The 27,261-nt window shown below is 43.9% G+C and overlaps 1 protein-coding gene across 3 annotated transcripts in view; it reads left to right on the top strand.

Moving 5' to 3' along the window:
- LOC146195703 (carbohydrate sulfotransferase 6-like) overlaps positions 1–25,873 on the top strand; it is a 59,163-nt gene extending 33,290 nt beyond the window's left edge. For all 3 annotated transcript variants that reach the window (XM_084597880.1, XM_084597882.1, XM_084597883.1), the window contains 3 exons: positions 13,705–13,873; positions 21,954–22,501; positions 24,619–25,873. In XM_084597880.1, coding sequence (XP_084454006.1) covers positions 13,705–13,873; positions 21,954–22,501; positions 24,619–25,143 — 1,242 coding nt within the window. In that variant the 3' untranslated portion in view covers positions 25,144–25,873. The remainder of the gene's footprint in view (positions 1–13,704; positions 13,874–21,953; positions 22,502–24,618) is intronic.
- The last annotated feature ends 1,388 nt before the right edge of the window (positions 25,874–27,261 follow it).

Genomic DNA, 27,261 nt, shown 5'->3' with positions numbered 1-27,261 from the left:
GAATGAGCCCTACCAACAAGCGTAGCTGATCGCCTCGTTGTACACTGCAGCTGAGCCGCATCCTTGCTTCGTCCCCGTCGCGGCTAATGATCACATCGTCTTCTGCGCTCAGCTCAGCTCCCCCACTGATCTCTTAATATATACTTCGCAGTCAACGAAAACATAGAGCCGGCGAAGTAATAGAAGTAATGAATGATACCACTCTCTAAACTGTTACGGATCAGTGGTTATGGAGATATGGATGGAGTTGTTATAGATTATTTTATTCCGTACATAAGAAGGATCACTCATTTCTTAAGTGACATCGAATTTGCGCACAGTGTCTCTATATGCTTTTTCGGACGCCCTTCGTTCTTAGTTTTTGCCAAAGGAAGGTCTAGGATCGAGCTTTTCATAACATTGACCAATTAGTAGTTTGCCTGTCTTCTCAAAAATGTTGGAGAAACTGATCCCTAAACGAGTAGAAAGCTTTTCAAATTAACACAGTGTAATCATCGACTGCCAATACGGCTTCAGGGAAAACAGCTCAACAGAACTGGCCCTTCTGCACCAGATTGAATATATACTACAAAACTTTGAAAATAGAAAACTTGTCTTGGAAATTTTTTAGATTATAGCAAAGCATTTGACTGCATAAATCACAGTATCCTGTTTCAAAAGGTTGAATGTTACGGAATAAGAGAAAAAGCATTACATTTAATTAAATCTCATTTATCATTTTGAAAACAGTATGTCCAAATAAGTGAATATAAGTCAACTGCGAAGAGTGTCCTGCGGAGTACCCTAAGGGGAATCCTGGGACCATTGCTATTTAACCTGTACAACAGTCATATATTAAGTGTGGATACCAGTGCTCGGTTCATAATTTACGCTGATAATACCAGTTTGTTTTTATCTGGCGATACTAGTAACAGGTAATAAGCAATGCGAACATAGTCTTGGAAAAAATACAAATAGGGTCCAGTATGAATATCTGCTCTGTAGATACTGTAAAATCTAAGGAAATACTTTTTCACCTAAAAAAAAAACTCTTGTGAGCTCGAACCGCTATTCATTATTATAACAATGAAGAAATTAAAATAGTAAGGTCATTTAGGTCGCTTGGCGTAATATTCACTCAAAATATATTGTGGGACGACCACATAACCCATGTAGCCTTAAAGGCCCACTGTCCACCCTCCGGTCGAAAATATTTTCTTCCCTGGTGACTGTGAGACTTCTTCCTTAGAACGCAAGGCCGCCAAATGTTTTTGAAAGGAGTAACTAATAACGCAGTTACAGCCACCGCAATCATCCGATTCTGTCATGCTTCTCTCCTTCGATTCCCTCGCAAATGTTTTTCACTCTCCTGCCCGAGGTCGTCTAGCCTCCGCAAGACAAATTCCCCTTCCTCCTCCGCGTTGGGTGGGAGGTGGGGCGTGGCATTCCGCGAGCGCGAAAAAAAAAAAGACGGCCGAGAGAGCGCGCGCCGCTGGATTCAGTCTGGCCGTGACGAGGGAAAAGCGCGCAGCGAGCGGTAGACACCCATCCTTCTCCCGTCAATCAGCGAGACTGACCAATGGACGTCGTTCGTGGTACGTACGTCATTACTGTGGCCCGTCAGGCCAGCGCAGGAAACGGGGAAGCTGGCTTCCCAAAGGAGAGCATGAGAGAGCTTTGAATTGTATTTTCGATGCTTTGCGGTGCGCGTGTCACGGTAGCATTTTGCACAGACTATCTCCGGTACCTGATCGAAACAATGGGCTCCTTTGCTTAAAAGGGACTTCCCTGGACAGTGGCCCTTTAAAAACATCTATAGTCATCGGATTTATGTCGTGTTTCAGAAGTTGTCTCCAACAAAAGGTAGAAATATTGTCTTTCCATGCATTGCCTTGCTCACATGTAGACTACTCACCATTAGTGTGGGGTGCCGCTACACAAAGAAGTCTTTAAATCTATCTCTTCTTTATAAGTGGGCTCTCAGAATTATTTACAACCTGCCAAATAGTACTCCACTAAAGAATTATTTTCCAGAATAAGTTTATGGTTGTCTTCAATATTCATGCTTTCTGAATTCTGCGCCCATATATGAGAGAAAAGCGAAAATGCATAGCCAACGTATCAGACATAGCCAACCTTAAGGTATTTCAAAGTACATATCCATGCAGGTACAGTCCACATTGGGCATTGCCGCTCACGAGAACAAATTATGGACGCCAAATGATTGCATTCCAACTCGCATTACGTCTTAATAAATTAATAAATGAGAATATAAATATAGAGTGCATCAGCGGCACCGACTTCCTCGACGTCTTTATCCCCGAAACTTTATTTTCTTTCCTTTCTCAGTGTCCATTAAGTATGCATGTGTAAACGTTCGTTAGTATAATTAGTGTTTTATAAGTGTGGCTTTAGTTACAATAATTGTTGGTGTTTTGATGGGTGTTTTCTGTTTTTAAGCGAACTGCTTTTTCATGCTTACATTGAAGTGAACTTCGGCTGTTCTTATTTTGCACTCACTTTGCTATTGTTATATAAGTGCGTGTCGCATGCCGCTGCTTACTTGCTGTAAAGGGTGTCGGAACTCTGCCAAGCGTTAATCGCTTTTATTCCCACCTCCTCCATCAACTTACGGTGATGGAAATAGATATTATTGTTATTGTTGTTATTAAAATTATTAATATAAATAATATTATCATTATAAACGTTTCAATAAGTTTGGTTTTCAAGGTATTCCTCGCTTTGAAAATAAAATGACCTCTCATAGGCTAGTTTTGTTGGTGTGAGTAAATTCAGACGCCTGATTGATCCCATGTAATGCAAATTATTGGCAGCCTAAGCGGCGACGCAGTTCTTACATTTTCAGCCATGCTTTTTTCGTGTTTTGACTGAAACAAAATGGTTGTCTTTGTAAGTTGTGCAAAGTTCACTGCAACACAGATGTTTTTGATATCTGTGAAGGAGTTTTTTTTTCACGGCCGGCAGTGGACATTGCGCGATAGGAGCAATCTTCCGCCTTGCGCGGTACCAGCAATTCTATTCCGCGGTCGCTAGCAGTGGATCTGATATATAGGATCTTCGTGAGCAAATCGATGGTCTTTATTGCTTCAAGGTTCCAACGTGAGTAGAAATGTTTTGGTTGTTTCGTGCCTACTGTCCGAAACGGCTTCAGGTGGCCCTAAGACTTTCCCATCGATCTCTTGATATATACTTCACAGTCTACTAATATGATCTGAACGCCTTTTCTATTTCAGGCTCAATAAAAACGTTTTTAAGACTCATTAATTCATCCTGATTGGTTCCACACTGCAAATAGCATGGTCCTGAAGCCGTATAAACTTACAGGGGTGCTATAAAGTCTCCTCAAGTGCACAAATGCGAAAACATTGGAATTTCCGTGCCTAGTATTGCTTGAGCTAGTTCTGCTTTCCGCTACGTTTCGAGAGTCTACAGCTTTATTTTCAGTCTACTTTGCTTACTTGTTTGGTTTATTTCCTTGAATTTTTAATCAGTGTCTTTCTTAGTTATTTTTTTACATTTTTATTTCATGAAGTTTTGCGGTTTGTTTGCTTTACTGTTTTAGCCCCTCGTTATATTTGTCTAACACCTTGTGGTATTCTGTATATCTACTTTTCTTCAAGTTTTTTTCTCCTACCCTCCGTTGCCTTTATCTCAGCGTCCTTCAGCGTATTTAATTTAGATAATGTTAAATATGGACTGGTTCTCAGAAATTTAGCGTAGAGTAATCGTTGTGCTCTTTGCTGGAAAAGAAAAAAAGCTGTGATTCGAGTCTTGGCATGGACGCGATTCACTTTTCTTTGCTGACAGCTCGTGAAGACAGGTCATGGCAACGACTCGTGTACACGTCCCTCGTGAGACAAGAAATGTTCTCGTAATAATAATCTAGTGCAATGAATGCTGCCTTCGCTTTTGCCGACCGTGATTTGCCAACGTTACTTTTTTATGGGGTGTTTCAATAGATGAAGTTATTACTTGAAAGGGCATAGAGGTTGGGCGGACGTTTAACATCTGGCTGCTACTCAGCATTGAGGACAGGGAAGAGCAAATTGAAAGAGGGTCGTGGTGGGTTACAATGTGGTAAGAAGAGGTACAAAATATATACAGGCGCGATCAGTTTCATCACAATCGTGTGTCGACGACCAGGACCGTGTCACTCAAGAGGCAGGAAGAAGCCCGCACGCAGTGCAAGTTTTCTAATTCTCCGGCCGAAAAAAAAAAAAAAAAACACCTCAGGGATGCATTGCAGTTCTATCAGTTCACGAGCACACGCTGGGAGGGCCAACAAAAAATGATGCATGTGGAACAATGTGGAGAATCCGCTTTTCGAAATTTAATGTAATCACTTGCACTTGAAAGCCGCACTTAAAAGTTGTATTTGGAGCAAGCAAGCATGACGACGCGGAATAACACGCGGAATTTCAAACAACGTCATTGGGTCAAGGCTCTTTAGACAAACATTTCAGGTGTATAGAAGGGCGCAGTAAACCGCCGTCTCACTCTCCATGTAGTTGGCAAAATGCAAGCTGTATCCGGTGTTGAAAATGCACACCTGTTTAAAGGAAGTTGTTGGAGCATTCTTTGCTTCATCGTCGGCCTGCTCATTTTTATCGAGCCAGCAGCGTACAGAGATCCACTGTGATGCTATCTTATGACCCGGGGCTCGAGAAGATGTTAGGAGCTCTTTGAAGTTTAATGACACAGAATGGTAAGCGGTGCAGTGTAGTATATTTTCCAATATTTGTAAAGGGAGATTTGAATCTCCGAATACGCACAACTTTTGACGTAGTTGTTCACAGATGTGGCATTTCGCTTGTCCAAGGGCCACAGACTCAGCTGTGGTTTATGTTGCATTGTGCCCTAAAATGATCTGGAGAGTCGTTTTCTGAGCACTCATCACTACGGCTGCAGTCGATGCTAACGATGTCACAGATACGTCAGTGCACTCATCATTCATCATCAGCTGTACTATACCCACTGCAGGATGAAGTCTTCTCCCATATTCCTCCAATTAGCCCTATTTTGTGCTAGCTACATCCACTAAACTGCAGCGGAGTTCTTAACCTATTCCTTAACCTTACACCTTTGCGCTTCATATCCCTCTGCGTTGTCCTCAATTTAAGTATAGCTCATTTTGTTAGCCTCCACGTTTCAAGCCCATAGGTGAGCACAGGTAAATATGCAATTGTTGTATACTTTCCCCTTAGCTATACCGGTAGGCATCTAGTCATAATGTGCGAATACTTGCCAAATGCGTTCGATCCCAATCGTATTCTCCTAGTTATTTCTCTTCCATGATCTGGGTCTACGATTACTTCCTGTCTTAAGCAGACATTTCACCCAACGACTTCCAGTGTGTCTCTACTTATTTCAAACTGGTGTTCCTTCCTTAGGCTGTTGAACATTATCTTAGTTTTCTGCGCACTGATTTTTAGGCCTGCCTTTCTGCTTTCCCTGTCTAGGTCATCAATCATTGTTTGCAGTTCATCCCCTGAGTTACTTTGCGAGTCTATGCAATCAGAACATCGCAGATTACTGAGGTATTCTCCCTCCACTCTTATCCCTAACTGCTCCTATTCCAAAGCTGAATACTTCCTCTAAGCAAACTGTGAACATTCCTGCGGAGATCATGTCTTCTTGTTTAACATCTTTCTTCATGAAAATTTTGTTACTTGCTTTATGCAGAACAATTGTTACTCTGCACTATATAGATCTTTCAGTACTTTCACATACGGCTCGTCTACACCCTGATTTCGCAATGTCTAAATGACTGCCGATGTTTCTACCGAGTTAAATGCTTTTTCGTTATTAATAAATGCTGCGTATAAGGGCTGGTTATATTCTGATAACTTTTCTATCACCTGGTTCACGATATGAATATGATCGATTGTTGAATCTCCTTTCCTAAAATCTGCTTTATCCTTTGCATGATTAAAGTCTAAGCTTGTCCTGATTCTGTGTTACCGATTACATTAGTAAATACCTTGTAGGTAACGGATAGGAAGCTGATTAGTCTGTAATTTTTCAAATCCTTAGTGTTCCCTTTCTTATGAATTAAGATAATTCTAGCGTTCTTTCATGATTCCGGTACCATCGATGACACCAGGCATTGTATATGCAGGGTCATCAGGTTTCCTATCTCCACGATCCTTCCACAAATCTCTAGTTAAGTGATCCTCGCCAGATTCTTTCCCCTTTTTCATAGTTTCTAAAGCTTTCAGGGCATACTAGAAGTAAATTGGGATATTATGACTATATATACGCCAGGGTAAGCTGCCTGAGTGCACTAATTGTCACGAAGGATTTCTTTAGTATCCCGGGTCCATAAAGATGCACCGAACATTGAGCCACCTTCCATGGTAACAAGGTAAGAGCAGGAGATAGTTGATGCTCAATACTTTTTCCGTCGGTGTTGACATCTTTTTGTACTATGCACTTAGAGCGTATATTTCATTATCACACATAGTCGTTCGGCAGGGTAATTTGCGAAGGCATAGCCTGATTCGATTCCTGATTGATGGCAGCGGATTGCACTTAAAAACAGCTGTCGAGCGGATCGTACCGAATCTTCATCAGTGGATGGGAACGGTGTTTTGGTGATAGGCTTAAATACACAAGAAATGATTCGTGAGAAAAGCATATCAATATGGGGCTGCCGTGCCTCTTCAATCACGCCTTTGTTAGCGGTACATCGTGGCAACCAGATACATATCCTGAGCTCCAGCGCATATGTGGTTTCTAAATTCCGCAATTAATGTTCGCATCAGGGAACACTTCTGTACCGAACGTGCCCTACAATCCATTTCGTAGAGTTGTAATGAGCGCTCAGTTGGGCCTCGCTCTATGTCTCATATGAACCGAAGAACTTGGCAAAGCTGGTAAGCATTTCCTTCACTATATTTGTGTACTTCAATCATGACAGACTGCTGCCAATCATGATTCTGAAGAATCTGTGGTTGGAGATGAGCGGAAATAAAACTCTGCGAAGAATTACCTGGAAGCCGCAGAGAGCTTTGCGCGTGAATACCATCCAGGCGCACGTTTCTGCCTCTAAGAGAAAGCCCCGACTCCATAAGTACGTTGATGTTAACCACAGAGCTCGTTACAATCTGGCACCCATTTGGGGGCGTGTCGAACCAGACGTCCAGATACAGTTGCAAGTATGAAGATGTTAGCTGGTAGTTCCCTCATCTGACCTATTAGTGCAATATTAAGTAAAGTTGGGCCGAGGACTTCTCTCTTTGGAACCCCACGGCTGAATTAACATATTTATAGCGAGCAATCTTTATCAGGTGTAATCATATGAACTAAAAAGCTACTGAAGTAGCTCACAATTCAAAGGGACAACCAGTCGCGAACGACCAAGTCATCAAGACCATCAAGAATGTTGTCATGAAGGAAGGTGTCGTAAGTGCCCTTGATCGGCAGAAAGGGCAGCCACGCTTTGGCGGCGACGCTTTTGTTTTGTGTTCAAGTGTCGGTCAGTTCAACTGTTGAACAGCGAGGTCGATGACGCTGTCGATGAAGGATTGTCCCCGACTAAACCCAGACATCACGTCCTACCAAAACGCAATGTTTTCTAAAAACTGTTAAAATCGCACCATCCTTTACTCCAAAAAGTTTCAAGCGAAACTTGCTAGGGCTACTGGCCGATATGAGTTAACTTCAAAAAAGGATTTCCAAGCATCAAATGAGCAACCAGGTGGTTATCTTTCAATGTTCTTGAACAGTAATGGAAACCCTTGTGTGATTAGAGTAATCGAGCAGTGCGGTTTGACTACCAATGTCCAGGTTAGATAACTATAATAAGAAATCCCGTCTGGACCAGGTGCAGATGAATGCCTAAACGAGGCCCGAGTGTTGTCTAATTTAGGCATTGAATAAAGGCAAAATTGTGATCGTTCGGCGCAGGTGGCGACAGAGGACTTTGGGATGGTGTGTGGATTCTGTCCAGCCACCAATTTACAGAAATTATCCGCGGCCTCTACTTTGATGCGACATTGATAAAAGGCCAAGGAACGAAAAGAGGGCCTTTCTTGCGGAGTTGAAAGTAGAAGTCTTACAGCCTGCCAAATATTCGACACTTGCTAGCGGGAATGCCACCATGAACAAATCTTTCACCAGCCTTGTTCTGGCAACATTTTGAGATGGCGCAATAATTGTAGTTGCGCTAGACGAGGAAAGGCGTGATCGAATGCAGATTTCTTTCCTTTATATTTCTTTTTTTGCGCACCGGCGGTCTGCGCGTAGACTCTCCAATTCCACGTTTGAGGTAAACACGGACGAAGGCTCAAAATATACTACTTGTCTCACCAAGAGAGGACTAAGCAGTTGATCTATTTGAGATGGTCACTGAAGGCTCCCCCAGAAAGTGTCCACAGATGTTTCAAAGACGAGCCAGTCTGTGCATACCAACATGCCGAAGCTGTAGGTGCGCACCACCTGGTGCACACGTGTGTATGTTGTTATTCGATCACTATCCTGTGCTTCAACATCAATGCGCAACAGAGTACTGAGTACTTATGGAAACAAACGCAGCATCCAAGCAGCTGCCGTATTCCACGGAGAGGTGTAGGTGAGCTATCGTCGATACTGACAGACCCTGGCATGCTTAAGGTTAGCCAGGTCTCTTCTTCAATTGTTCATTACGGTACTATCTCACTGTTGATGGCGACCTAGTGCGTGGACATAATCCGAGAAACTTTATTGGAAGATACAGGTTATCACGATGCATAGGTTTCATTGAGATCGCCATACGAATGATGCGAATGTTTTGTGTATCGGCTGCGTCTTATTTTTGCACAATTAAGAACTTGCAGGACGTAGGTAAGCTTTGCTAAGAGGGTTTTGCAAATTTGCTTGCGAGCAAACACCGAGAGTTCCCGACCTATCCAACCATCGAAAGTTCCCGACCAATACACGCCTTAGTTTGAAACCTAATAGCTACACATTTCTGAATCCATCCCAATATGCCCCACTGTTGCGCAACTGATGAAGGTGAACCCCTAGGTAGTGTAGGGGGCCACAATACTAACTTATGCCCCAAAAGTCTCAACCTCGCACCCCATTGACCCAACCAGAAACGTTCAAATATGGGCCGCATTTGATACAGAGAAAACCTTCAATTAAAATAAGATACTAAACTACTCTTTTTGTCAGAACAAAAAAAAAAAAAAAGGGCGACGTCCTCAGCATAGGCCAAAATCCTAATTTCACATTAAGCAAGAGAGAAACCTCGAATAGTAGTACTAGTAGCAATGCTGAGACAAAGGGGAATATGATATAGGGTGAACAGCAAAGGCAACAATAGGTGAACAGATGAGTTCAGTGGAATCGGTTTGGTTAGCCCTTGGTTAACAATTAGCCTTGCATAGGACTTTTTTAGCACAGTAGTATGCCCCTGAGCAAAATATTTCCAATATTTGATGCTTTAAGATCACGAGCAAAAAAAAAAAAAAAAACGTGACGGACTTTATCAAAATCGTTTGCATGGTACATCTGAATTAGAGCTACCTGTCGGTCAGCTGCGTAAGGCCATTAAAAACCTATCGAAAATTTAGTAATCTGCATTTCAGAGAGAAATTCGGTGATATCCTCAACAATCGTCAAGCGATTACTGTCCCTGCTTCCTGGTATGAATACAGTGTCCTCAAAACGGAAAGTGGGAGGCAAAAAACCAGCATCATAAGATATTTGGAGAACTTCCAGCAAAACATGTGCAAGGCAAGGAAAAATATTTTGCAAGACTTGCTTATATTGCCATTTGGGTCGGCAGATTTCTGACCCTGCAAATCAGAAATAGAAGATTTAACATCGTCTAAATGATAGGTCCCTATATACTACGTTTTTAATCGTCAAGTATAGGAAAAGCGTCAATCAAGCGACTGAAATCTGACCTGCCATTATGGTCCCCACAACTCCCAAAGAATATCCTATAATAATAGAAGAAAGAATCGAAAATTTCAGGCGCGTCATTGTAGGTTAAAACGCCATATTGAATTTACAAGTTTCACTTTGGCAAGAGCAGTCTCCTTTTCATCACTCATGGCTTGTCGGGATGGCTGTTCGCCTAAAAACCTATTTGATCTTGTATAAGTCTATTTGATGCCGGTACACGCTTCCCTGCTCCATTCTTTCAGCTCTCAGCAGCGGCGCGCGCATGCATAGTGCGGAAACTATCCTTCTCCTTCTCTCCGCGACACCTCCTCCTCTCTGCTGCGAGCGCAGCGGTGGAACACCTCTGGAACGATGCATGTGCAGTAGCAGCTCCGGCTTCGCACGACGACCTTGGCTATGCATGGCGTAGTGGAGCTATCGCTTCAAAATTTCAAACAAGGAGAACATGAACTGCCCATGCCCATGCCTGGATGTGGCGGGCTGCATTAAGCTAGCCCGCCGCACCCAAGCAATTACTCGCCATTAAAAAATGTCAAAATTCCGGTAGGCACAAAGGAGCATGCAGATATATGGCAAGCAGCAAGGCGGTTCTTCGGGAGCAGCACACACTCCCCGAAAACAAAACGCTCTGCTCTCAGAAAAAAAGATCGTGAATATGGCTGTCATGGATATTGCGTTGTCATGAAGGTCCATTACAAGGCTCTTCTACAAAAGAAACTGTTCCATCAACCCAAATCATCATAAGGCACTGCAAAGGTTTTCTCAACCGGTAGAAAATGAATTCAGTAGGGTTTGATTTCATTGTGCTTATTAAGCGTTCGCTGCAATATTTTCTAGAAAAAAAACTAAACATTGCATCACGCCACTGGATAAAACAATGACCAGTGAATTTTGGCGTATTACAGAAGCGGCAGATCATCGGCCGTGGCACAATTGTCTCCTTAGCTTGAAGCTATACCTTTACAGATCATGTTGATGTGTTTATTTCAAACAAGAACGTTTTCACAGGCGATCGAACGCACATGCGCTTAACGTGATTTCGAACGCTAGTGTCTAAAAGCCCCAAATAAGGTTGTCAGTACAATGGTATAGCGAACAGAGACTCGATAAAGACCTTGGTAATCTGCCTTCTGAAGAGGCTACAAAGGTAATCTAAAGAAAAGCGAGCGCTGAGGAAATGGGAGGCGCCCACAAATTTCTTATAAGGACAGCTGAAGAGGTTTTAGAATTCGACAGGATTAAAGCGACCAAATTTGTGAAGCTTGCAGGTAAAGAAAGCGAATTCGTTTTGTGCTAGCATGTGCATTACCGATGTAGTGAAGGAATAAAAGGATGCAAGTGTTCAGACTTCTCCGCAGAGCACCGCATCGGCCTCTGGCCGGAACGAGGACGTCCTGTATAGCGGCGTTACGTTTCAAACGAATGCAGGGTTACTTGAAAGCAGAAAGCCAAGGCCACAGAACATATAACCTATGAACAGTTGTTTGGCAATATCAGACAGCGCACGACAGCTTGTAGGCGAAGCGAGCAGAGATATGAAAATTCGGCAATCGTGACGTCACCGTGAGTTTATCTGCACTGCTCCTTCGATCGCTTACCCTCGTTCGAAAGCAAAGTAACGCAACCGCGTACTTTCACATGAGTTCCCATAATTTGCTTTGTCCAGTAGGAGCTGTAGGCACACAGCGTGCTGCAGCTCGATCCGCGCCACGCTATCTACCGCTGCCCAAGACTCCGAGTTACAGTACAATGCCACCATAATGTGCCAAACAAGATTCCGAAATCATCTGAAACCGTGGTTGTCGTTGTTGTACCCTCAGATCTGAAACCATTTCATGAGCTAATACTGTTATTTTTTCTTCACTTCAAATGGGCATATCCTAAAGGCCCACTGTCCACCCTCCGGTCAAAAATATTTTCTTCCCCCGTGACTGTGCAACCACGCCGCGAAACGCAATGCCGCAAAACGTTTTTGAAAGAGTAATGAATAACGCAGCTACAGTAACCGCAATCACCCGATTATATTGTGTTTCTCTCCTTCCGTTCCCTCGCAAAGGTTTTTCACTCTCCTGCCCTGTCGTCTAGCCTCCGAAAGCCAAATTCCCCTTCCCGTTTGGCGGGAGTTGGGGCGTGGTACTCTTCGTGCGCGAAAAACAACGGGCGAGGGCGCGCGCACCGCTGCATTCAGCCCGGCCCTGGCGAGGGATGTTGTTGTGTTGTTGTTGTTGAAAACTTTTATTGTCCAACAGAGAAGGACCACACCGCCTGGACCGCTCTGTCTCACCCCCCTTTAAGGGGGAGGGGACATAGCGGCCCAGCCGCACGGGATGGTTGCATTAGATGCTGGCCGGTTTGGTTTCGCCGGCGGCCTCTGCTGCCAGTTGGACGGCGGTGAGTTGGAGCTCAGGGTCCGAGCTTCGCAATAAGGTTTCCCAGGCTTCCCTACTGCTAACGTTTTGCGCCCTGCCTGGGGAGTAAAAAGCACGTAGCGAGCGGTGGACAAAATGGTGGTGCGCGCCCATCCTTTACCCGTCAGTCAGCGAGACGGACCAATGGATGTCGTTTACTACCCTGACGTCAGCCTTGCGGCTCGTAGAGAACGGAGAAGCTGGTTTTCCGAAGGAGAGGATGAGAGAGCTTTGATTTGTATTTTTGCTGGTTTGCGGCACGCGTATCGCTGTAGCATTTTGCACAGACTATCTCCGGTACCTGATCGAAGCACTGGGCTCCTTTGCTTAAAAGGTAAATCCTTGAACAGTGGCCCTTTAAAGGTAAATCCAGCTAATTTTATTTAACGTCATAAACATCCCTGGTATATTTATGCACGCCGTGCGGAACACTAACAAATGGCTGAGTCTTACATTACGTAGCTTTAAGCATTTTATTAAAACGCGCCTAATGTTAACAAGTTACTTAGCTATTCAAGATTTGTTGAAGTGTTTTAATGTTTTTGACGTCAGGAGTGCATCAGGACACGTATCTTCAGCTTTTACCTCAAATTTTGTTTCAGTTTATAGCTGCGCTGTTTTGAAATGGTTCCACATGGCAGTTTAAAAGCAAAAATAAACTATACGTGGCGAAACTATACGACAAAGAATTGTGACACAAGAACGTAATAAAAAAAAAATTCATAAAATCCTCTACGTTTCTTTTTAAAGACCACCAGGTGGTCAGGTTGCTTTCGGAGCCCTCAAATACGACGCATCCCCCCCCCCCCCCCACCTTAAATGTTAATATGTTCTTCCTCATGGCGCTGTACTTACCACTGCAGACATGTGCGACAGCTGCTGTTCTCTCCTTTTGTTCAAAACACATTTTTGGCGCGACGAGCGAAAGGCACTTCAAGTTGGCGGTGCGCTCGAATGAATGCGCCTATAAGAACATGCTGTCCATTCCGCAACTACTAAATGCCCACGCATACGGAGTAGTAGCAACCTCTTAGATGGTGTTTTTACGCAGTTACCACTAATGCGGGCGTACATGCATCACGGTTGAGCCGTAATCTCTACGAACCAGAGGCGGTCCTGCATAACATGTGCTCTACTAAGGTAGTAATATACAGCAGTGTCTGCCACAAAGGCATACGAAATTTGACAGTGCTGCCACGCTGACGAGCCACAGGCACCGGAGCTGTAACATATGTGTTGTGAGTGGTGCCCCCACTATTCACGCACGTGCTTTCAAGTTAATGACATTCCTGGAGGGTATGTGTGTGGCTAGCAGTTAGTCACTTTTCTGCTTGATATTATTTACAGAGCCTTTTGGAGGTAGAGAGTTTAACGCTGTCATTGCATTGTTTCTTTTTTACAGATGAGCTATAACGGGTGCATGACGGCTTTGAGGTTCCGGAGCCTCGTATATGTGCTGTTCGTGGTGGGGTTCTGTTTGCTCGTTTATATTGCTTTTACTGACCAACGCATCACAACGTCGAAATGCTGCAATTGTCTACTGAGCGAGGATTGGACGGAAACACCGAGAGGTAACGCTTTATTGGCCTTCATGAGGATATGGTGCTGACATGCTCAGAACAAGTTTCACTCGGCGAAAAACAACGCTCAGCTACAGCGCATAAAACAAAAAAATTTACATGAAGGTCACCACAGACCACTCGGCTCCAAAAATAACCTTCCAGGTTAATGCAGTCTTTTTCAAGCGTTAAACAACACTGCAATGTATATAGTAAACAAAACAGAACTAAATTAAAAGCAACAGGAAACTAAAGAGAGAAAAGCTCGAATCCTCTAATGGCCTTCCCCAGACTGCAAAGATCATGACTTGCACAATAAAGCTGAAACGCTGGAAAACGGGTATAAGGCGAGACGGCAGGACTTCTGAGGTGCTCAGAAAGCTCTGTACCGCATGTTATTGAGAAGAATTAGAGATTCAAGTTATAGGATATCAGCAGATAAAGTAATGATTGAGTATTATGGAATAATCTAGGTACTTGTGAAACATGAACAATGGCATAGACAGAGAAAATAAATTGATGAATCGTGGAATTTATACGCGAAACCTAAACATTTGAGGGAGATTTAGGCTTTGCCTTTGAGGTAATGACGTAACATTTGTATTCTTTCCCCTTGTGGATCTTTTTCAGGAACATGCACATTCATATTCGCATAATCACCAATCCCTTACGTTTAGAGCGATAGCGTTAAATGCGCCGTTAACGGAAACTCCTGTGTTGGCGTCAGCATTGTCCGCCGGCGTCGGTTTGTGAGCGAAAATTTCCGATCATGCCACTGGTAGGCGTTATACCTGGCAGCTGACATGGCCGCTCACTGACCGGATATAGAGTTTCCTTGCATTGCGTTTGGCAAGAGCTGCCAACTCGGGTCTCTTCTTTCATAAGTCCGGTTGATGTCAGCACAAGCTTGCTAGGACATGTGCATTCATGTTACCTCTAGGGCACGCAGTCACGCTCATACGAATTGTTTAAAGGGAGACTTTACGCGTGGGGTGGTAGTTTAGCTATCGCGGCATAACCTTAGGTGGAGCTTGAGCGTCCCGCATATATTTTGGCTCTAGTATCTCACACATGCTCATTAGCGTACCGTCACAAGCTGCTACATTATGTTCCAGATAATCGAACGTAGATATGAAGCCCTGTTTTAACGAATCCGCGAACTCAGAATTCTCGAATTTGATTCTTATTTTACGTGTGCTGCCTGATTTGACAGCTCCTGCCAACTCTCGTATTTTGCCACGTGGTCTTCTGACGTCACGCAACCCAACGAAGGGTCTGTTCTTGGCCAGGCAACCTTTAAACAGCAACCTGCAAAACGCTGCTCGCGCTTTTTTTTCTTGGTCACAACACCGACGCCAAAACGCCGACGCCTATTTTGTTGAGAACGGCGCCTTTACCGCTATTGATTTTAAGTAAAATAAAATGAAACATAAAATAGGCCGCGCTCCAAATTTTGCTTGGTGCTTCATTTGGCTCCGCGCTTTTGAAGCCGAGTGATATTTGTGGGCTTTTTGTGTTTGCTAAACCAGAAAAAAATGTTGTTTGCTTATTCGAACCATTCTGCCAGCACAGCTGTTTCACCATTTCCAAGTCATCCAACGGCTTTCTACGGCAGGAAACGAAAGTAGGCATACTGATATTTCAGAGCATTTCTGTCGCATACTCATTAAAGCTCTCACCGTTCTCCCAGCAAAACTGTTACACCTTTTTCGAATCACCGAGCGGTTTTCAACGGCTGGAAACGAAAATAAGCATACTGATATTTCAGCGAATTTCCGTCGCGTACTCATTCGAGCTAGATTAACCAGGTTTTGGAGCGCACTTGTACAATTACTGTCAGCAAAAACGAGGAAACTTATCGAGGACATCTTTATGGTGAAATTCTCTTTACGTGTAGTGGAGCCGTGAAAAATGAAGTGAAGCAGTATGATCACTAATCAGCGATTAGTTACACTCGTCCTTGTTATACATCAGATGAAAATAGTAAAGCATTAATCACTTGACGTTTCGTGATATTACCTTATGCACCCGAAAAAAGCTTCAGTGTTGTCGCAAAATCTCAGTTCACCAGTGCGAATTAAATTTCGAATCGTCAAATGAAATAATGTGATCTTCATTCATGAAAGTGAACATCAGAGATTACTGAATTCATTGCTCGAATTTATCCAAGTACGACTGGGACGGCATTACAGAATTACACTGTGATGACCTTATAAGGCAAAACATAGGCATTCTTGCTAGAATGAAGCATAAATTAGGTCATAATGAAAGCGCAGCTTCAATAGTTCGGACTAAACTTCATCATCCTATCTCAAGTGGCGAAAAACAAATCAAAGAAAGAGAACATTTCTGGTGATAAGCTTACTTTTTACCCATGAAGGAATGTGCTGTAAAACATGGCATGCCGCGGTGGTTACCATGTGTAGTCACAAGTTATGAGACTCTCGTGACAAGTTATTTCTAGTTCGTAGGGAACGCTGATTGCTAGCACTGCCAAGTCTGAGAATTCTCTACAGTAGACAATTTTTTTTTAACAATTTTTTAATTGGCAACAAGCAACAGCGGCGTGAACTGAGTTCTTTTGAGCAGATGGTTGGGTATAGACCGTATTACCGAGAGCAAGCAGGAAAGGAGGAAAATACTTTCTAACCAGATTCCTTGCGCCGGCCCATAGTTGCCAGTACCGAGTGGGCTGTGCATTCGCACGCTTCATGCTTAGCAGAGCGGGCTTGCACCTCGGTATATTGTCGTTTGAGAGACGTAAATACCTTCATTAGCGCTCGTTTTAGTGGTAATGTCATCGGGACAGCAATGCGTGATTGTGGACTGCACAAACAATCAAAGAAATTGCAAGATGACTGCCGAGAGCGTATGCGGGAAGCATGCATCGACAGCCCGAGGTCGGCTGTGATATGTTTCCGCTTCTCTGCTTTCCAGTCTATCCTGATTTAATTCGCCCATGAACGTTTTATGTAAGCCAGATAGACTTACTACCAATGACGGACTCACGAATATGATGCCCATTTCACTTCCTCCGCCGTAGTAACCACGGGCGCCGGGCTGGCCGTGCCTCCCGCAAGCCCTCCGCGCCAACGATATAGTGTGGATCTCCTCCGCCTACGCAAGAAGAGCGAGCTAAAACCTGTTCTTTACTTAAACAATAGGCCGGCAGCAAAAAGAAAAAATATATATATATATATATTTCTTGCGGATTTCTGACCCATACTGTGTTATTAATAACTGCAATACAAATAAGTTACGCAACACATTGCCGCATGGCGGCGCGCGGCTCATCGTCTGCACGCTAGCTCCGCTGCTAATGCGTCACCGAAATTTACATCTTTCTTTCACTGATACAATGGGATCGGCAGTCAGGCAGTTCCATTAGAGACAATTTACTCTAGCGCTTAGCAATTACAAATTGCGCCGTCGGATGTGCCTTCGATGCGAAACAATTTAAGCCTAGCGAAGACTAGGGAGTAGCGCTCGACGATTGTGCCGTAATCCGCCGCGCCAGCGGGTGGCGCCGCTTTCGTAAGCGCTGCTGTATGTGCTGCGAATCTGTCGTTTTTGTTCATGGTGCCGCTAAGAGCGCACGTTTTTCGACGTTTTGCTCAACAATACGTCGTGCAAGCAATGCTGCTATGACGAAAGGGACGGGGGTATACGATGCTGCGCCGCGGGAGGAACACCAAGGCTGCATAAAAACGTCGACAGATGGTACTTCAGACACTACTTCTTTTATGTGCTGGTCTTGAACCGTGGTTTAACTTGAAAGTATACATTGTTGAAGCAGGACAGCTCGATCGTATATCGAAATAGGCCGCACTTCACGTTGAATCAATTCGGCGATAACTGGAAAGCATCTTTAGTAGCATCTGCATTCCGCGTTCTGTAGCTGCCCGTACGGTTCATTCGCTGTGTGTTTGTGGGCACAGTTACTATTGCGATTAAAAATTTAATTGAAAATACATGTATTGTGAAAGATCCAACAGATACGTCCTCACTACGGAAGTGGAGAGCAGTCCTTCGCAGTCACCCCGGCCGCTAGTGCTGTTTCCAACAGCTGCCGCCATAGCAAACGGATGGTATACGGTTTGCTGGCGCGCTCAAACAAAGCACAAATAGCACCAATGTGTCGGATAGCTTTCACGAGCACCGCGAAACAGCCCTTTTACACTGCCGCACCTACGCATCAACACGCACAGCACAGCCCAAGATGGCGTCAAGAGGAGCCGCAGCGAACTTTCCCAATTTGGCTTATACGGGGCGCCACCATCAAACTAAGATGGCTGCGCCCAGGCACCGAAATTAAAAAGGTCTATACATTGAGAAAATGTTTTCTCAATGCCCTTTTGTTTTCAAATGCATTCTCTCTGTAATGAGAAATTCGCATGCCCCCTTCTGCACAATATTTGGTTTCTGCACTAAATTGATGGCATTTTTTCATTTGCATTTTAAAGTTAGCGAAACGCAAAGAAGGCATCGTTTTATTTTCTTTATTTGTTTGACTTTAATAATGTTTCCCTTTTGAAACCTTCCCCAAACCACAACGGTATTTCTTCACAGTTTCGAGCAAAAGCTAAACCTACTTCAAGTGCTGCCGCCTGCCTCAGACGTGTTAAAAGATTATTTTAGTTTTAGACACTGTTTCTTGGAAAGTTGTTTATGTCATAATAATTCAGTTTTATTTTGACGTTTGCCCATGTTCAGCTTATTTCAGCAAATACGCATTGAGAGCTACCGGAAGCGCACATTCCAGCCCTACGAAAATGCTCGAAAACGTCATGTCTTGTGTTTTATTTTCTATTTTGCGAACCCGCTGCTCAAAACGTTTTGTGCCCGATACATTTAATTTAACCATCTGATTTACACGCTTTATTCCGAATTTCGGATATGCCATTTTTCTGGCGAAAGCGATCAATCCTGCTGCGCATTTTGTTTCTTTTTCCTGTCCGATGCTCATGGAGGGCCATCAAGACGCGTTGGTAACGAGCAGTGTATAATCTGATAGACCGCTTCCCAGAGTCCGCTTTTTGATTTGAAGGGACAAGCTGCGCTCACGCACAAAAGCTGCCCATTGCTAAGCAGCGTCAGGAAGTTTCTACCGAATGTGCGGATCCATGTGCTAGCCAATTGTAGCCAGTGGAAAAACGCACGCAGCTTTCCGCCACGCATTGCTGTGAAGCGTTGATTTATGCAAGCTCTGAAGAAAGCAAGGTAAAACTGCGAAAAGACTGGTGTCCCTAGTGAGGCACATCCAATATACTTTTTAGTATATTGGATGTGCTCATGAAGAAATAACTGTCGGACATCCTCAGGTATGATTTCTATGACAGTCGATGACTGAGACAGCTTTGAGGACAGAAGCAACTTAGGCAGTTTAAAGCATCCATAATAATGCATCGGAGTATAGTGGCACTGTTAAGCATGATTTCCGCATAATGTAGTGTGGAAACTTGCCGGTATGGTTGTGCGGGGCATCCCATGTCTTCTCGCTAAGATATGAAGGCATTGTAGCAACCTGACAAAAAGCATTTGAGCGCAGACCATTTTGGCATTGGTCACCTCTTAAGAACCATCAGTTACTCAACATACATATGATCACGATTTTTTTTGTGTTCTGGCGGAGCCGTAATAAAAGCCCGCCTTTTCGATGGGTGTGGCTTCAAACCATTTCTTGGAAACACATGAAATCAATAATAGTGACTTGTTTGTTACCAAGTCGGGAACGTTCTTCTAGTTTGAAGTAAGCCTGCCCAAGTATCACGAGGATGTCTTTGCGTTTGAACGATACCGCGTTGTCGTATTTGTTTCATCTTTTCCTAGGAACACTGCACGGAAAGCTTTTTATACCTGAGACACTCAAAAGGTTGGCGATCAGCAGAGGTTATACGTCTTTGGCAGGGTGACTATTGTGTCGCGGTTTTCGATGTTTGGTATGCCTTCTTTGATGCATGAGGCCAATTTCGAAATACAGGTTTATAGCTTCAGATTATTCAGCGGATAACTTGAGTGACCGTACATAGCAACATCTGTCACCGGCTCACAGGAACATGCCGTTTAGCTTGCGAATAATAACGAACACTCAATATTGCCACTAAGGTTCACATGTCCTGATCATATTGAGAACCACGTACGCCGTCTCGGACGCCACAAGTGCGAGCTGAAGAAACAGCTCAAGCAAACTGCTTTTTAGAGCTACAATTTGAGCCTAAAAGAATACTAACTCGGCTTTAGCGGCGGTAGCTAGAGGACGTCTTGGCTGTAGGTTTGAGATTGAGGCCGCTTTTGTATGCACTCCTTCGAATGTTGTGTGAGTGCTTTCCAGATTAGGCGTTTAAAAGCATGAGAGAGCTCTCGACACAATAGAAGCTATCACGCAGGAACGTTGCAAAGCAATTTTACGTTGTTTCTCTCCGCAAGATTTAAATGACACGAGGTGCACAGTGCAAGATTCATCAAAATATCGTAAGATGCAAAACAAAATGTCGCCGCAACATCATGCAAAAGTTCACCATGCGATCATCGGCGCTGCCCTACAAACAATATTCGCAGTAGGCGATCCATAATTGATTGTGACAAACTAAAAGACGTACATGAAAAATGCATTTTCGTTTCGCTGGTTACTTCAGCTTAAACACAGAACAAACTGACTTTAAGAAATACACTGCGCGATAACGTTCTGATGAGAACAGCACTGTATACTGAATTTTGGAGAATTGCCATTTCCTCGTTGAAGATGGTGCTTGACCATTACAAGTTGTTGTTTCGCGTCGTTAAATCCTGTCATTCTCGGTACAACGTATACATACCAGCGCACGCATGCCATCCGTCCAAAAAATAATTTTTGGCACCAGGTATAGCATCCCATCGAATTTCCACTACCGAGCGCCCCAACATCGATCTATACCGCATCCATATTTAACAATATGCTTGGGACTTGTACGTAACCGAAAGTAGAGATAGGATGGTTGGATGGATGAAAACAACTTTATCAGAGACAGGAAGGGTAGGTTTGCGTGCACATGTTGCGAAGCAGCGGCCTTCACTGGGGCGGCCACTATAAAAGCCAGATATGGTGCCTATACTACTGGCTACTGCAGTTTCAGTGCAATGAAGGAGAATGCTGAGTATAAACGCTAGCACTTAGGTGAAACGCATCTTAGGCTGTTTGCTACAGTAATGTAGAAGCTTATATCAATTAAGGCCCACCAGTATTTCTGCAAGCACATTTCTGTCCATAGTTCTTAGCTCATTGATGGCAGCTTGTTTTGGTCTGGTACTCATTTTTACAAAAGTGAGTTTAGCGCTGTAGCGTTCAAAACCACGTGTTGTAGAAGACCTAGCGTCGGGATTGTCAGGAAAAGAAAAATAGCATGCCGCTGGCAGGTGGAACTTGGCAGTTAACATGACCGGGTAGTGATCGGTCGGCGGTTTGCGTGGAGCCACGATCCACATACGTGGCCGAATTGGCAAGAGCTGCAGACTCGGCACCTTTGTGATGGACATTGAACCTTTCAGACCCTTATGATTCCAATAGCACTTGAAACTATACTATAGGGCAATAGCACGCTGTTATAAGATGCTATTTTATGGACCGCGCAGGCGCTTTTGTATGGCTTTATTTTGTATAGCAGATGTATATCTCGAGTGGTTTTCCACAGTGTAGTAGCGTAGAACAATACACTGATGAGTATGTGTGAAATGTCAGAGGCGCAAATCATGGGATTAGGGATTAGGCGAGCATCAAAGTGCATGCACGCAAACCAGGATTCGTACAGGAGCCGCAAATTAGCCTTTAAAGCTGACCCGTTACCATCAACACGAAGTTTAAATGTCCTCCCATGTTTTTTTACGGCTCGTTTTTAAGCCGGGGACATATTATAGAGAAAAGCAAGAGAAAATAAAAACATTGACAAAATGTGCTAGCCATTGTTTACTGAATTTGATCATGTGCTTTTATGCGGGTAAAATAGCATATGCCTAAAGCTGGGATCTCATCGAGCGCTTTTATGTAAATCACAATGGTGATGCAAATCTTCTGTCTATGTGGAACTAATATAGTTGTCTGTTTGTGTTTTCATGACAGCTCTTGCCAACATTACAAAAGTGAAGTTTTTGACTGGACATGCTGAAAATTGGAGAGATCCTGCGTCCCTGAACGCTGTCGGGTCACATGAAGTTACCACACTGGACTCTTCCTTGGAAGGTCCATTGCCAATCGCTTTCCAAAAAGCCTTACAAATGTATCCAGTCGTGCCGACAAACAACGTAAGGATTGTGCTCATCGCTTCTTACTACCGATCCGGGTCCTCGTTCTTCGGAGAACTCCTTTCTTCTGGTCCAATGACCTACTTTCACTTCGAGCCCCTGCAACCGTTCACCGTACCCAGTCGCATTCGACCGGGAAGACAGAGTCTCGCCTTCGCGGTCCTGGACGAGCTCGTTCGATGTCGAATGTACAACGTGCCGCTGCTAACACTGTGGCAGGAGAACGGTCTGGAGTACAAGCACAACCGGTTTCTCGTCGATGTTTGCGACAAGGGACCACCATGCTCATCCCCAGGTCACGTAAGTGCCCTGTGTGCAAGGGCCATAACTCAAGTGTTCAAGTTTACAAGACTCAGCATCCCGCAGGTATTTTTGAAATGCTTGTTTACTTGCACAATGTGTGCTAAAGAAAGCTACAAAGTACAAACATGAACGCGCATGTAGAATCTATCTTGTCTATGATCCCCTCGCCAGGAACCTGATTCCTCGCAGAGGTATTTAAAGGTCAGCACTGCGAGCTAAGGAGAGACGAAAAGTGACCTATCTAATGTTAGGAGACCGGATCATGGAATAAAAAAATCGATTTAATGCTATGATAACGAGAATAACGGGTGAGAAATATGCTTCTGATGGTGGCAAAGACCTCATCCGTGCGCGTTCTTTACCCTTTCCAGGCACAGGTTTTAATGCATATGACCGCACTGCTGGTTCTTTTGTTTTGAGCTTATCTTTAACATTGACCGTTCGCTAAGACCAGACGTATTGATCTTCTTGCTTACGCTGTCGCCTTAGCCACCACAATTAGGGCTAATATTATCCAGGATCGTCGAAATGTCCTCGCGTTTTGTAGGCACCGGTCACATCCATCTCAACAGAAGCTTAATACAAGTGAGCGCAGCTTGGGGCTTGAGATGCTGAGAGCATGTCAATGGCATCACCGCAAGAAGCACTCACTGAAGCTTTCCTCGATGCTTACTCCTCGAAAACATCCTGCCAACTACAACACAAGTGCTGTGTAATCTCAGGCCATGTTGGGGCGTTAAGCTGGTGGCTTCTCACGGACACCTCAGCGCACTGCTTTGGCGAAAGAGGCCCATTGTTGTAGCATTAAATTTAGCACACGGAAATAAGCACGTGTGGATCGATTTTGCGGCACAATAATTGCGTTGCCAATATCTAAAAAAAAGTGAGTGAATTGAAAAGTTAACAAAAACGAAAGATACACACACGGGCCTTGCCGATGAGTGCACATGAAGTTCTTTGATTTGACCCTGCGCTGTTTTTGTTTTTCACAAAGTTAAAGGGAACCAAACGAGGCTTTTGGGGAGGCTTATTGTGCGAGCCATCATTTCGTCAGGTGCGGTGCATTAATGTGGTAGGATTTATAAAGATTTTATCTTCCGAGAAAGAAACGCAGAGGAGGCAAGAAAAGGCGTGTATGGGGAGGAATAATGCTAGGGAAGATTGTTGTCTTGAAGGTGCTTCATCGGAATTGGAAGCTTCATTACATATTTATACAAAAGCGCCGGCTCTCGCTTTTACAATATGAGATATTACTATTGGTATTACACGTTAGTATTAGCAGGTAATATTTGGTATTATTAGACATAATTAGATATTTGTATTTTAATTAAACAAATCCACTTCAAGGCAGCATGCTTTCATTACTCACCCTGCTCGTCGCTTTTCTTACTTTTCTTTCCCAGTAGCATAAACCCACTTAAAACCTGCGAGTGATTTCAGCGCTACAACGACCAAGGGAATTTCACTCACCAAAGCGTTGGTTAGCAAACTGAGTCTCCCCTTCAAACTTTGTTCTATTTCATTTTATCATTATACAATCAAGCTTCTAAAGAATATGACATCTGACCGAATTGTCCATTTGCCGATAATAGGGAAATACGGCTTGCATCTGCTTGATATTTGGTTAGAGAGGTTTTTATGGGTTTTTATATGGCACTAGAAGCACAGGTTCCGGCGAAAACCTGCTCTTTACCTGCCTGGGTTAGCCCACGTACCAATCTCCCAAACTACTCATATATCCCCTTTTCAACCTCCAGAGGGCCTCCACAGCCATCTCCTTCATCCTTTATATTCCTTACCCAAGCGAAATGTTCAACCAATACTGATATCGCAGTTTTGTCGCCCCACATAACATGATCGTCTTGTGCGTTCTTGTTTTTAATGCTGGATTGCGGTTGCCAGATTCTGTAATTAAACACCTTTTAAACCGGATTCAGTTTGGCTAGACATATGCAAAAGTGTGAGCCCGAAGGCATGCCCATATTTTGAAAGGACCAAGCACTGCCAGAATTCACACTTCCATTCATAGCACATTTGTGGAAACAGGTTTCTTCCATTCATAATTGAATGCTCTGCGCTGATAAAAACATGTTTGCCGAACTTTCATTGCAACTGTGGTATTTGTAAGTAAATAATTAAACAAATAATTTACTTTAATACCTTTTAATCTGATTCCGCAGATGGTGGCCTGGGTGAATCGAAACTCTGATATTGCTGAGAACATACGAGTTGTCTACCTGGTACGAGACCCGCGAGCGACCTACGCTTCTCGTCGGAACATGAGTTGGTGCTCGAAGGACGAGGAATGTGGAGACGCAGAAGCTCTGTGCATGCAAATGCGACAAGACCTTAATGAGTATGAGCGTTTGAAGCTAGAAAGGTGGTGGCTGACCCGGATTCACATGGTTCGCTTCGAAGACGTGGCTACTGACCCTATTTACCAAGCGCGAAATCTCTTTAGCCGCCTCGGGTTAGATTACGGCCCGTCGGTGGTCTCGTTCGTGAAAAACCATACAGTAGCAAGTCAAGAGGATCTCAAGAATCCGTACTCGACCAGAAGGAATGCAAGACACGCTATCAGTAGCTGGACTAAGAAGCTGTCTAAGGAAAGCATCGACGCGGTCAATACGGTGTGCAGCGACATACTGCATCGGCTTGGCTACAATAGTTTTGGTGGTGACGTGCACAAGGGAAAGAAGGAATAATTACCATTGAAATATGGTGACTTGGACATTTCAGATTTTCGGAGGATATGAGGATGGTTTGGCTGTGTTAGCTCTAATTCATGCCAACAGAAAGTCAGCAACGCCTTGGAGTTTGTATCTTCAGAACCGACATGCCAGTTTGTGTTGAAATACTGCGTAGAAGTACGCTATCGAATAGAAGTCTCAGTAGGCTGATTTTAATCAGTGCCTGAAATCACAGAACCGATGAGGACACCTCCTTGTGGGGAGGCATTCTTGGCTACTTTAGGCTCGTCATCATTTTCGAGGAAGCCATGGCCCCTACCAAATAAGCGGGTACCTGACTGTCAAACTCGCTTCAGCTTTCAGCTTCAGCGTATCATTGCTTGACTATAGAAAGGCGAGTTTTGAATGCATTCCCGGCGTAGACTGAACATGTTCTTATTACCTAGGCCTTCAACGGAACAAAGAAAGATGGAATAAGTGGATCACACTAAATAACCTTTTAAAATTTTCTGAAAAGTGTAATATTATGATTATATTCAATTGTGTATATTTCATCCGCGTCATTTTATGCGCTCACTTACCAATCAGGGTGAAGCCAGTGGCAAGGAAAGGCTGCCGATCAATCAACATCGCTCTCTGTACATAGTATTCCGTCATTTACGTCGGTGTAATTTTCTTTCAGTAAATAAAAGGCTTGCGTCCGATTCACAGAGTGCACAAAGAATATAATTGTTGTTGGTTGACTGACACCGTACTTTGTCTCATTCGTATCGTTGAGTGTAACCGACTTAGCTGGGTGCCTAACTCGATTCCTTTTCTTTTGATTCTGAAAGATGCCGCTCGCTTTTCCAGAGCCGTGGAAAATTATCTGACTTTTAGAAAAAATGATCACTTATGCGCAATTACAACATGCGTCATCAAATATAAGCCCTAAAGGCAGTCAGTCGCGTCACCGTCAGGCAGTACCCTCATTAGGGTGAAGCATAACAGTTACCAGCTGGGAAGACGTGGTCTCATTGATTACATGCTTATAACACATGTCACTACCCTAATGCTCATTTACTGACTCTTACATAAACCACTATCCGGCGGGATGATCAAGTGGCGAGAATAATAACCGCGCAGCGGTCGCATTAAACGTCCGGGATAGCCGACAGCCTACACAGGTTTTTTGAAGCATTCCTACATCATTCTTTATTGCTGTGATCCTAACGGCCATGTATATCGGTACGGACAACTCATACCTCGGCCGTATCTTATGTTTCGGATTTTCCGTTCTGGTGGGGGTGTTTAAAGGACACAATAGCTACAAAAGTGTGCCACTTCGTTCACTAAGAACTCAAAGTTTCAGATGGTAAAATTACCGTGACCCTCTCTTATGCAATACTAATAGATGTGGAGCAGTATCGGCATAGGGCCGTAGAGCCTGTTAGCATGAAGGCTAAAAGTGTTTTTGTGACGTAGATTTGCCTAAAACGTCGCTGATAAGTATAACGCTTAGCTGTACAAGGCACGACAACGATTTAAGGCACGACCGGTTAGAGTTTTGGGATGACATTTTCGGGACAGATCATGTGACCCATTTAGACGCAGAACGGCGCGCATAAAGTGAATTAGTGCGTGTATGGTGGTTGTCTGAAAAGTATACTATGGTACAAGTTGGCCGACACAAGGGTCTGAAGCAGAAAGAAGGCCAAGCAGGAGAGTTCCTGTGTAGGTTATGTGTGATCAGCGCCCGATTAATTAGCTATGACAGAAGCAAGTGACAACAAGTTGACCGCGCGACTAGCAGCGCTGGAAATGTCACAGAGTAAAAAAGAAATAGAAGAGAGTAGAAAAGCACTGAAAAAAAAGTTGCTGAGTTGCAGAAACAAGCTATACAGTGACTCCCTAATACACAGAATGACCCATACGTGCGAGGAACAAAGGAATACCAGCTTTTCCATGATCACGAGAAAGAAACAGCAGATGAGGAGGGTGCACGGTACGCGGAATAGTTAGAATTCACGATGCTGATGATGGAGGGCGCAGAGGCAGTAGCTGCCATATTTAAGGTTATGGAAAAGAATGTAAAAACGGCTGGACACATGACATCTATATGACAGGCTATGCTATTCTTTCTGAATGCGAGAG

The sequence above is a fragment of the Amblyomma maculatum genome, chromosome 3, assembly GCF_055883805.1.
Source record: "Amblyomma maculatum isolate TAMU_Amacu chromosome 3, ASM5588380v1, whole genome shotgun sequence".
NCBI classification, from domain to species: Eukaryota; Metazoa; Arthropoda; class Arachnida; order Ixodida; family Ixodidae; genus Amblyomma; species Amblyomma maculatum.
The sequence above is the reverse complement of the archived record's forward strand: the minus strand, read 5'-3'. Positions and strand labels throughout refer to the sequence as shown.